This window comes from Xenopus tropicalis, chromosome 1 (genome assembly GCF_000004195.4).
Source record: "Xenopus tropicalis strain Nigerian chromosome 1, UCB_Xtro_10.0, whole genome shotgun sequence".
NCBI lineage: Eukaryota > Metazoa > Chordata > Amphibia > Anura > Pipidae > Xenopus > Xenopus tropicalis.
Genome location: NC_030677.2, coordinates 182,708,853 through 182,720,860, shown reverse-complemented (window position 1 = coordinate 182,720,860; position 12,008 = coordinate 182,708,853). Strand labels below are relative to the sequence as shown.

General features: G+C 41.2%; 1 protein-coding gene across 1 annotated transcript; it reads right to left on the bottom strand.

The window, feature by feature from the left end:
- Positions 1–8,832: 8,832 nt before the first annotated feature.
- On the bottom strand, positions 8,833–11,985 carry cartpt (CART prepropeptide). The gene is made up of 3 exons (XM_002934818.3): positions 11,824–11,985; positions 11,203–11,286; positions 8,833–9,316 (listed from the first exon to the last, which is right to left on the bottom strand). Exons 1-3 carry the CDS (start codon positions 11,971–11,973, stop codon positions 9,209–9,211), a joined length of 342 nt encoding a protein of 113 aa, XP_002934864.1. The 5' UTR covers positions 11,974–11,985; the 3' UTR covers positions 8,833–9,208.
- Positions 11,986–12,008: the final 23 nt, after the last annotated feature.

Genomic DNA, 12,008 nt, shown 5'->3' with positions numbered 1-12,008 from the left:
TTTAAACTTGCCAGTAGGAGCCCATTCACACTATTCTGCGCTTTGTCAGTAAATTCATAATCCTATCTCCTCCGAGACCCCAGCAAGCGAAATCGGATCTCACACTCCCCTAGCTGTGCGTATGCTGGCGTTACCCTGACTGGGCACAGATGTTCACATTACACAGAGGCACTTGGGGGAATGATAAAATCAATTGCGCTCAGACCAGCAGTGCCATATATTATTGTCAAGACATTGCCCCCTCCATTTTACAAGGGCTCCCCATCATTTTGATTGACATGTCTGTTTTTATTTATAAAATTTCAATGAGATTGCCTCCAGATGCAATCTGATTATATATATGTATGAAGTAACGTATTCCTTATTGTAAAATATATAAGTCACAGAGGAGTTAAATGCCAATATAAAGGTACAAGACTGAAGGCCGAGTGCTTTTATACAGGTCATGATTTTTAATATCCTCATATTTTATAGCAAGAAAACAGCTCTCAACACAACTTAGCAACCTGCTCATGTCTTTCTTATATTAAATTCCCCCATCCTATCAGATTCACAAGCACTATGTTTATCTGAGAAAGGGAACAAAGAACATTAACCAGTTCCCCTTCAAAGGGTTAATCCACTGCTGTATGAGAAGGTAGATGCTAATAATGAAGAGCCCTGACATCCACATGCAGAAAGGAGGCAGTGAGATATTTGTGAACACATTAATGCTCATTTATGTGCCAAACTTGTCCACAACTTGTCCATCTATTTTACCTACAATGCAGTGTTTTCCCCAGCATTAATTAATGGCACACAAAGTTTATGCAACTTGTGCACGAAGCAACAATATTTGTGCAACCTGCCATCTGTTCTGGTAAACTGAGCACAGTCTGTGGCACACAGATTCCCCCTGCATTCATAGGCATTCATAGGCAAGCATGTAGCATTCATAGGCAAGCATGTAGCATTCATAGGCAAGCATGTAGCATTCATAGGCAAGCATGTAGCATTCATAGGCAAGCATGTAGCATTAATAAGGCCAGTTGCTGCTATTTATACAGCCCTCTAAAGCAGTGGTTCTCAACCTTCCTAATGCCGCGACCCTTTAATACAGTTCCTCATGTTGTGGTGACCCCCAACCATAAAATTATTCCTAAGACCATAGTAAATATTTGTTTTCCGATGGTCTTAGGCGACCCCTGTGAAAGGGTAATTCGACCCCCAAAGGGGTCCCGACCCACAGGTTGAGAACCACTGCTCTAAAGGAACCATGCAATTTCTGACAGGTCTGGGCCAATGGTATTTCTTGGGTAACCTGGCGTGCAGCTGGGCAGCACTAGGGGCATTATAATATGTTCTACAAATGAAACACCGGCACAATAAAGCGATTTCATGTGGGATAACCACAGGTGATGCAGGGGGTTTTATTATACCCTGTTTTGCAGGAGGCCGAGCTTTGTTTTTTTTGTGCATGATAAAATATTCCCTGAGCAGAATGCACTAAATGTCTACCCATAGAGTTGCCACCTGGCTGGTATTTCACTGGCATAGGTGGTAAAATACAAGCCAGGGCTGGGGCCAGTACAAACTTAACAGCAATGTAGTTGCCGGTAAAACTGTAATAACTTGTCCTCCCCCTCAGCCTTCCATCCACCCCTGTCTCATACCTCACAACTGTCCTGATTTTCACGGGACAGTCCCGATTGTAACAGCTCAGCCTACAGTCCTAGATTATTATTGAAAAGTTCCTTGTTTCCCTTTGATCTCCTGCACTGAACACCAAAAAGGATGCAATGTTTCTCAAACTTAATTAGATAAGTAGCTTTTGGCAGAGGCAAGAATACTCAACAGCTGCACTTACATAGAATTGTAACTACAATTGTATCTAAGTGCAAATCTGAGACTTGCAGTTATAAAAACAATTTCACCTTCATTAGAAAAACTGTAAACACATAAAACAAGACCCCAAAACCCCCAGAAATGTTTTCCAACTTTACATAACCTGCCAAATTTAGTAAAATGGGAGGGGAGTGGGAGGGGAGTGGAGTGGGAGGGGGGGCGGTGGTCACAAAAGTAGGCATGGTAAAAGCATTTTCACTGCGCTACACACACCTTTTTTTTCTCCCTCTTTGCATTTATCAAATGTTGCAGGATATGCCTATCCCCTCAACCAGCTCCCTTTTTAGCCCACCTTGCTTACTATTTGCCATTAAATTCAGCCCACCTATGTCATACCCTTCCAATACTTAGGACACAATACTACCCCAATGTCACAGACCCACCCTGGCTGGTAAGAACATTGATGAAAGGTGGCAACCCTATCTACCCCGCACCTTGTAACTCCGGTCAATCCCAGGAGCAAAACTATAAACTCTGGAATGAGGGAGAATGTATAATGGATCTACATGCATGTATATTAGGCAGGGAATGTATTTGTATGTGTGTGTGTCTAGATAAAAAGATACATGGACAGGTATTATTTGCCTTTGTTAAAGGTTATATTTGTCTGTGGATATGTTACAATGATATGCCCAAGAGCACAGGCTTTTGACCGGGCCAATATGATGTTGCTACATGTTTTGTATCATGGCAAATAGCTAATATGTGTTTGCAGATGTTTATAGTCATTGCTGGGTAGTTGCGGCTTTGTAGCATAAATAATGTACTGCTTCTGAGCTCCAACAAGACTGCATGCACTGCCAGATCTATTATTTTACAGCTGTGTGTGCTGATTATTTCTATAAATGACTTTCACATGCAATTATGTCTCCTTTGTGCCTTTTTACAAACTAAACACTGAGCTCAGTATTGCAAAGCATTTCTGTATTAATTTGTTGCCAGGGTTAATTTAATTCAATGAAGCAGTGGTGTAACTATAGAGGAAGCAGACCCCTCGGTCACGGGAGGGTGGGGGGGGACCCGGACGCATATAATTACACCACTGGAAGCAGAGTAGGATCCACAGGCTGTTGGTATATTCAGTAGGGAAGATATCAGTCTTTGAAAATCCTCTATCTCTATAATAAGTGAAAGGTTTGGTCCAGTTCTAGTAACCAGTAGCAGCCAATAAGCAGGTAGCATTTACTGATGTTCTGTGTGAAAAATGATCATCTGATTGCTTGCTATTAGGGTTGCTACCTCACCGCTTTAATACCGGCCACATATTGAATCAATGCCCTGCATGTCTAATTAGCAATTTATTTAGATGCATGCTGCATGGCTACACATAAATCAGTTCAGTCTGCAGCAGGAATCTAAATTAATTGTTAATTAGCCACACAGGAGGTGGGTTCAATATGTGGCAGGTATTAAAAGGTTGCAACCCTAGTTGATAATAGATACTAGACATGGAGTAAAGGATGCACCTGGTATTACAGGGTTCACTTTTGCCTTAGAGCTTTGTGTCTGGCACACTTGTATGTATGTGTATATGCGGCCATATAGGACCCAGAGTGGTATCTGGGTATAGGTGTAACATCCTGCACCTCCCAGCACCTCTAATAAGAAAAATAACAACATAACTTCTTCCTGGCAGCACCTTGTGTAATTTTGGAGAATATATTAGCCAGCTTGTCTCTCTGTCCCTCAGTGGAGAATATGGCTACTCATTTTATACCTTTTCATTTCCAAACCACATAAGGCTAATGGCAGACGTGGCGTTTTTACGCTGCGTATTTTCTAATTCTTTCGGTGGCTGAAAAACGCACAATATCATCATCCGTAGAAATAACTTAAACAGTCTCGATGGAAAACACACTATGTGTAAATACGCTAGAAAACGCGTTACCATGGACTTTACGTGCATTTGCCAAAATACGCCGTTATTTGCACAGCAACCTATTCCTATGTATACACAAAGGCAGATGCCAGACCTAGCGGAAATACGCGGCGTTTTTTACTATTTCGCACAATTAGCACCATGGGAAACAGGATTTGCTACGTCACCAGTACTAGGCTGAAAAATGCCATAGTCAGGGGCTGTGTGGCTTGTGCGGCGTTTTTAGGCGGAAAAAATACGCAGCGTAAAAATGCCACATCTGGCATCAGCCTAAAGGATGGGCTCCCCAGCACTATTATAACTGACATCTGTAATACCCTGCATGGGATTTTGCTAACATACTCTCCCCATGTTTCATGTTGGCCTGTTCATAGCTGTACTTTTTAAAACAATATGGAATACCAGTACATTGTATTTCATGCATTGAGAACACTTTGGTGTGGAGTTCATTAACAGCTGTATATCTAAAGTACTAAATATTTTTATTTACCTTTAAATAAAGATTGCATGTCTAATACTAACTTTATTCTTTGCCTTTCAGCTGTGCAAAAATGTTTTAAAAAACTGATTTTCTGTGAAATATCCAATCTTTGGGGTTTATCTTACACAGGCTTTTGACTTTGTATGTTATAAAAATTGACTTGGTATTTTTTCCACCAGTTTTTACTGTGTTTAGCAAAGTCTCATGCCTACTATCCCGGCCCAAGAAAGCTTTTATGTAGGAAAGCTAAAGAAATCGTTAGCATATTGCAATGTATATAGCGTAATACTGCCATCATGTGGGTACTTGAACATTTACACCAGAAAGATTTTTCACTGCCACTCTCACAAGCACAGCTCTAGTTTTAAGTTTCAAGTTTATTGTCATATACAAATAACAATGAAGCATCATTACCGTAATGAAATTTTTTTGACCCGTGTTCCTCCCAACTTTACATAGACAAAAAATAAATAAATAAATATAATAAAAGTGTGCAATAAAGGTACAAGTATTTACAATAATAAAATGCAATGCAATATTTGAAATTGTGCAGTGAGGATTTGAAGTGGCTTTGCTTAAAGTGACACTGCGAAGAGTCCAGTAGTTATGGGGAGTGTGTGTTGGTTTGTGCAGAATGTCAGCAGTTCAGAAGCCTGATGGCTTGTGGGTAGAAACTGTCTCTGTATCTGCTGGTGCGGGTCTGGATGCTCCTGTACCGCCTGCCTGATGGTAGGAGCGTGAAAAGTCTGTGGCTGGGGTGGCTGGGGTCTGAGAGCATCCACTGCATCTTCCTCCTACAGCGCTGTCTGTACAGGGCCTGCATGGCCAGCAGTTCAGTCCTGGTGATGCGCTCTGCTGATCTTACCACCCTCTGCAGAGCTTTGTGATCCAAAGCAATATAAAGATGCAGTGAGATTAATAGTAATAATACATAGAGGGCACTGCAGGGACAGAACAAGGCTTTGGAGATGTTAATGCAAATCTAAGTAAAGCCTCCCTCTTAGAATTATTAGAAATATTAGAATTCACAGTAGGATGTTTCTGGTCTCAGCACTACTGCCCTGCCTGAACTGTGAGTGGTTCTGTCATATTGGATTTGCTTTCTTAGTGCATGACACCAATCACGTGGCTCGGTTTTGTAAGTCTTCAATTGGCCTTGGTTAAATGTACCTAAATAACACACATGTCGTCCTAATATTATTGCCCTGCCTTTACTGGCATTTTAGAGAAACTACCGTCCTCTGTTATCCTGTGCGTGGGTGTGATGTAACCAGAATACATGGCATGTTTGCACCCAGGATAGCAACTGTACTTGGAAATAACACCCAAACCAGGAATTTACAGTGTCTAGCAGAAAGGCAGCAAAAATATGACAACATTGTGTTATAATGAACAGTGTATGTGTAGGTAACAGATCAGAGCAATATGCAAACTCCAGTGCCAACAAAGTCCAGGCTACAGTAACCCCATGTCGGCTTGACTGCTTCAGAAGGCTTGGGTAGCAAACTCCATGGCATTAGAATGTTAATGATAAACTACAGGAATTTCTGGAATCTTATTTAATTTTACAACTGCAGAATAAAGAGAAATTAGGTTTTTAATAGACCCAGGACTGGATTGTTATCACCCTAAGGACATGTAGTTAGTTGCCATCTCTTTTACCGATTTGGCTTGATCGCTACATAAGGGATTTGTCATGTCTGTATTTAAGGATAAGATAGCAGGCCTGCACCCAAAGCAGCTTTGTTAATGTACAGAACATGGGGGTAGAGTTGTGGAGGCTAGCAATATTCTGTAATAACCATTCAGGGGCGGGCCAAGCCAACCGGGCGCCCTAGGCAACCTGGTCGGCCACCACGCCGATGCGCGATGTGATGGGTCATTGCCCCCGCCGCTAATGACAAGCGGCAGGGGCAATGACAAAGAAGGAAGACTCGGGGTAGGCAGGAGAGGCTCCTGTATGGCGCCCCCTAATCGTTGCCCCTAGGCAGCTGCCTCTTCTGCCTACCCCTAATAATAAGTGGCGAGGGCAATGACAAAGAAGGAAGACTCAGGGTAGGCAGGAGAGGGTCCTGTATGGCGCCCCCTAATCATTGCGCCCTAGACAGCTGCCTCTTCTGCCTGCCCCTAGTTCCGGCCCTGTAACCATTCATTTATCTTATTAACTAACTTTTCATTTTCCCAATTCCATCCATGTTACAAACATTTCCCTTTTTGTTTTTGCCTAATGCTATGAACTGTATTCATTCACCCAGTGTTGTATTAGTGATCAGGGGAACAGACCCGGAGTTAGTGAGAACCACATTGTATATCAAGCACAGAAGTGGCACGTATTGTATTCACTAAGGACTACTTTGATGTGGTGGCTCTTTGTGGTAGTGGTATTGGTCCATCTGTCTGCATGGGGCATAGTATTGGTCCATCTTTCTGCCTGAGGTGCAGTATTGGTCCATTTTTACTGCCTGAGGTGCAGTATTGGTCGATCCTTCCGCCTGAGGTGCAGTATTGGTCCATTTTTACTGCCTGAGGTGCAGTATTGGTCCATCTTTCTGCCTGAGGTGCAGTATTGGTCCATTTTTACTGCCTGAGGTGCAGCATTGGTCCATCTTTCTGCCTGAGGTGCAGTATTGGTTTGTTTGCCTGTGTGGGGTGATATACTGTATGCACATGGAATTTCTTTTATTTATTGTCACTCATGAAAAAGTTCCATTGAGTGGGGAAATGGCTACACCATATGTACATATTTTGTCTAACACTGCCTCTGTATGCTCTCGGTGGGACATTGACCAATTGGGAGCAACAGTTTCATTAAATGGGAAACATGAGCAGAACTAATGGGCTGTTCTCTTGATTGTTTCATTCATTACAAAGGCATTGGTTTCATTATGCAGTTTGCTTCTCCACTTTCTGTTTCACACCTGTCCAACTTGGATTTCTAATAATTCAATTGAGGAACACAGAATTTTTTTTCGTTTCAGTAACATGTATAAGAAGCAGAAATTACTGCTTACCTGCTGAATTAGCCTGAATCTCTGAATCCCAAAAATGACTGGCAACCACTAATGATCCCAATTGTGTAAGAACACCATAACTTGTGCATTTTGGATGGTATATATTTATATACCTGTGGTTTTGCTAGTACTGGAATACACATTGCTGCTTATACTGATAAAGCAAGGCTATTCTGGAAGTGCTGGATAGTAAAATGAATGTGAATAGCAAAACATAAAGAGAACACATCTTTGACTAGTGTTGACTATATCCCAACTATTTGATATCCATTCCCAACTAAAATGCTTCTTACCAGTCCTATGTCAGATATCTTGCTGTTATCTTGCATATGGAGAGATCATTGAGATGTTTGGTGTCATTTCATTATATTATACAGTAGTCAAACAGTAGAAGGGAGGACATGCTGCTGTTCATTTGAGCCATGATAGAAAAAGTATGCCGGGATTTATTGCTGAGTGGCTGAGAAACAGTGTTTAGATACCTGTTAAACTTAAGCACCACGGTCTGAGCTGCAGGTCTAGGTAGTTCAGTAAAAGTCCAAAGATAATGGTGAAATAAATGACAGATGGTGGGCTCCGATGCTTGAACATGTACTCACTTGTAACTAATGACAAATGAGTGCCCTAGAGTAATGCAGCCTCCAGTTTTCATGGAAATGGTCATTTTCAGAACAGTAGTTTTCAGAAAGTAATGGTTACGTGAGTAATATTGTGTGATAATATCGCACGCGGCGAAATATATCGCACGTGACGGGAAATAATGCTTGAAACCGGTCATCACCAGATAAATAACGTAAAAAATAAAGAACATCGATTCTTAATTATGACAAGTGTCCTTTTAGTGAATAGAGCGTTAAGTCACAAAAAATAAGAAGTGCTAAAATTTTTAACGCATGCTATAAATAGCGCTCGTTTTATCGACCTTTAGTGTATCGGCCCCTATGTTTCATACATAAATATGCTATACTGAATAGGTGCCTAGTGTATTTATTTGAATAAATGAAAATACCAAATCATGCATTAGTCCATAGGGCTCATTTACATTGCAATCGCAGGCAAAAAGTTTTCCCCACATTTCCACATAAAACCACTTTCATTAAAGGTATTTGCATCAAAATGTGCTCTTTACACATCCATATAGTTACACAGTCCTTCCTGCCTTCTGTTCCCAGTCAAGGGCTGCTGTACCTATTGACATATGAAAACCCTGGAGCTGAAAGAAAAGGGCACACGCGTCACTTGCATGTCAGACTCTAGAACTGATGCCAGACTGTTAAACAAATATTTGGTGCAACTGGTCTTGTTTGCGAGAAAGCAAATGTGTCGATTTTAATGAATTAGACACAACTGTGGTTGGCACAGCTCAATTGTATCAAGGGAATCGGCCATTTGCATCTGAAATTAGGGATTCAGGGAAAAAAACATGCCGATTGCACTCAAAATTGCACTTTGCTCACTGCGCTTTCGGATGTAATGCCCCCATGTGATGAGTGGATATGTGCCGATTATATAAAGTATTCTTGGGTCTTTCTGTCCTTCTATCTCTCGATTATGAGGTAAAACGCTGTTCAGAAGAATTTTATGATAAAACATGTGCATTTAATAGAAGCTTTGTGATGAAATGTTTTCTTGACAAAATCTCATGGATGCATTTGTTTTTTTCTTATTTTTACAGAACAATATATATATACAGTTGCACATAATGGTAGCAGGTTATGTACCTGTAGGTGTAACAGGTGTGTATAAAACAGCGCCCATCTCTGCTTGAAGCAATGACAAAAATGGCAGTTTATGCTCTTGCACACGTATGACACTGCTCTACAACAGAACGCTCCCCATAATGAAAAAACAATCATGAAACCCCTTGACACCCAATCAGAATGTGCCCTTGGGATTTCTCTTCTCTCTCCTGATAATCCAGGAGAATGGGCTTTGTCCTCGCCATTATGAGGCTCACAAACACTTTAATAGAAACGTATTGCATGAAGTCCGTCTGGGGCAGTCGCAGAGCTTTCCGATTCGTGGTCCTTTCCTGACAGCGCATTGTTCTCCAGCATCGCACTGCAAGAGGGACACAGCTAGGAATGAGTTATCTGACTAACCATTTAGTTATCTAGCAAACCCTGGTTATAATTGCAATACACAGCTATGATTCAAAAAGGCCCATAGGTGGTTGGCATCATTTTTAAATATAAAAATTTATAGTAATTGTCTCATTGACATGGTACTAATCATTACAAAGGGATTTATTTATAACTCCCACTGCAGCCTTTAGTGTTACTGAGAGACCCAGGTGAGTGAATTATTTTCACTCTCTCCCTGAATTATTTGTAGTTTTTTCATTATTTTACCTTTTGTTCCACAGCTCTCCAGTTTGGAATTTCAACAATCATCAAGTTGCTAGGATCCAATTTACCTTAGTAACCAGGAAGTGGTTTGAGATAGTGACTGATATATGAATAGTAAAGGGGCTAAATAGAAAGTTAAATAATAAAAAGTAACAATAACAATAAAATTGTTGCCTCACAGAGCAATCATTTTTTGGCTGCTGGGATCAGTGACCCCCATTTGAAAGCTGGAAAGAGTCAGAAGAGGAAGGTAAATAATTAAAGAACTACAGGAATTAAATAATGAAGAACAATTGAAAAGATCCTTAGAAATGGCATATTAAAAGTTAACTTCAGGTGAACCATCCCTTTAAAGAGAAAATGTACCCCTTATTTTGACATGAGTTCATTTAGATGGGTTAAAGGAGAAGGAAAGGCTAAATCACTGGGGGGGGGGGGGGTGACAAAATGTTAGGCACCCCCCCAGTGATTGTAATCTCTTACCTAAAACCCCCGACCGGTGCTCCTGTTAGGAGAAAACTGCATCGGCCAGAGTGAACTGACAAAGCAACCCTCTTCCTGCTTCAGTCTACACACATGCAGGGTAGAGTAAAAAGCCGACTTTAACAAAAAATGGCTTTTGTACTCAACCGAGTAAGTGTTGGCCCCCGGGATTCTGAAGAAAGAAGGCAGGAGGAAGAGGATCACTCGCCCACATATACCCCAAGCCAGTGCAGTTTTCTCCTAACAGGAGTACCGGCCAGCTGTATCAAAGTAGCCAGGAGCAACCATCATCGCTTAAGGGTCCCCTAGCATCAATAGGTGCACTATTGGACTCCATTAATAGAATAGCAAGCGGAAATGGATACCAATATGCTACAAGGCAAGGAACAGCTTTGGACCTAAGCACAATGACTGCGTCAATTTTTGTGCATCTGCAATTTGTGTTGCCGCTGTACAAACTGTACCACAATTTGTTGTTGTTCACTGGACTCTAAATTTGTGTATATGAAACCTTGTACAAAATGTCTGAATAATGAATGTGACCATAGAGGTTGTCTGTTATGTACACAGAGAGGCTGATTATGGGGAGTGGTGTGTGAGATTATGGAATACTGTACAGTGAATGACAAGAAAGATGTGTTGTTTAATTACAATGGACTTTAGAATAAGGGCCAAATGATACATGCCAAGTGGTTCTACTAAATACACAATAAAGATGTGTTTTTATTACCAAAAGAACTGGGGCACTGACCACTTTATAATTGTATATAACATCTAATAACCCAGTGTTACCCTCTAGAAACATTGCACACAGCACAGGTTCCCAAAAGGAGTCTGCACCAGTGTGAATAAGCTTCCGGCTGTGTTAGGGAAATGTCATCAGGAATATATGTGTTGTGTCGGAAATCAGGCTGTAAATTTGTAAGATTCAGTAAAGACACATATACATATATTGTATGAATAAACTGTGTATGAAGAATTGGACTTGATTGGACTTTAAGTTGTATTCGGCCCCTGGTTGTGTGGAAAAGGGTAACAATCTCAGAATAGGCAGTAAATTATGGACATAAACGCTTCATATCTGCTTTATGCACTCGGAGAAAAAATGGGACTCACCATGGGCACTTGGCCATATTTTTTCTCAAACAAAGGAAGCCTTTTATTTTTCAGTTTTTCCAGCACTTCTTGCAGCGCATCGATCTTCAACACAAACATAAGGAATCAGTGAATTACTGGACATGGAATAGTGTTTCTGAGCATCGAATATGAGGCGGAGCAGTGAATAATGTCTAATAATAATGGAAGTAACCAGCCTGACACACCATTACTTATTTAGTTTCCCATTGCCTTTATATATATCACAAGCTATCATTATAAGGCTGTGCACATATTCCTAATTATTGGGAAAACTTTCTTGGAACAACTTTTCCAGACCTGCCAGAATGAAAGCTCTTTGTACTGACACCTCCTGCTATAGGGGATGGTTTCTAATTACAGAACCCTAAAATACAGATGAACCCTCTTTTCTGACAAATACACAGACTGGAATATGAAGCCAAAAAATGTACTTTTGGGGCAATGCAGAAACAATCCCTAGCAAGTGACAGTTTTACCCAATACGTATAAATGTTTGCGGATCGGAAATGAAGAGTAAATAAACCCCAGTGACCGGGGGAAGTATCTCTGCACTATGGGGCATATTAATAATGGAATTCTGATTATAGTCCCGGTACCTACCAGGTCCTTCTCATGGACGCTGTTGTCTCCCTGGGAGAAGAAGTCGGCGGCTCTGGTCTCCAGTGAGTCGGAGTCTTCCTGGCAGTTGGCTGAGAGAGAGAGGAGCAGGAGGAGCGGCCAGAGCAGGAGGTGCAGCCGAGCGCTCTCCATGGTGCTGAACTTCTTGCCGAAAGCTACAAGTGCCG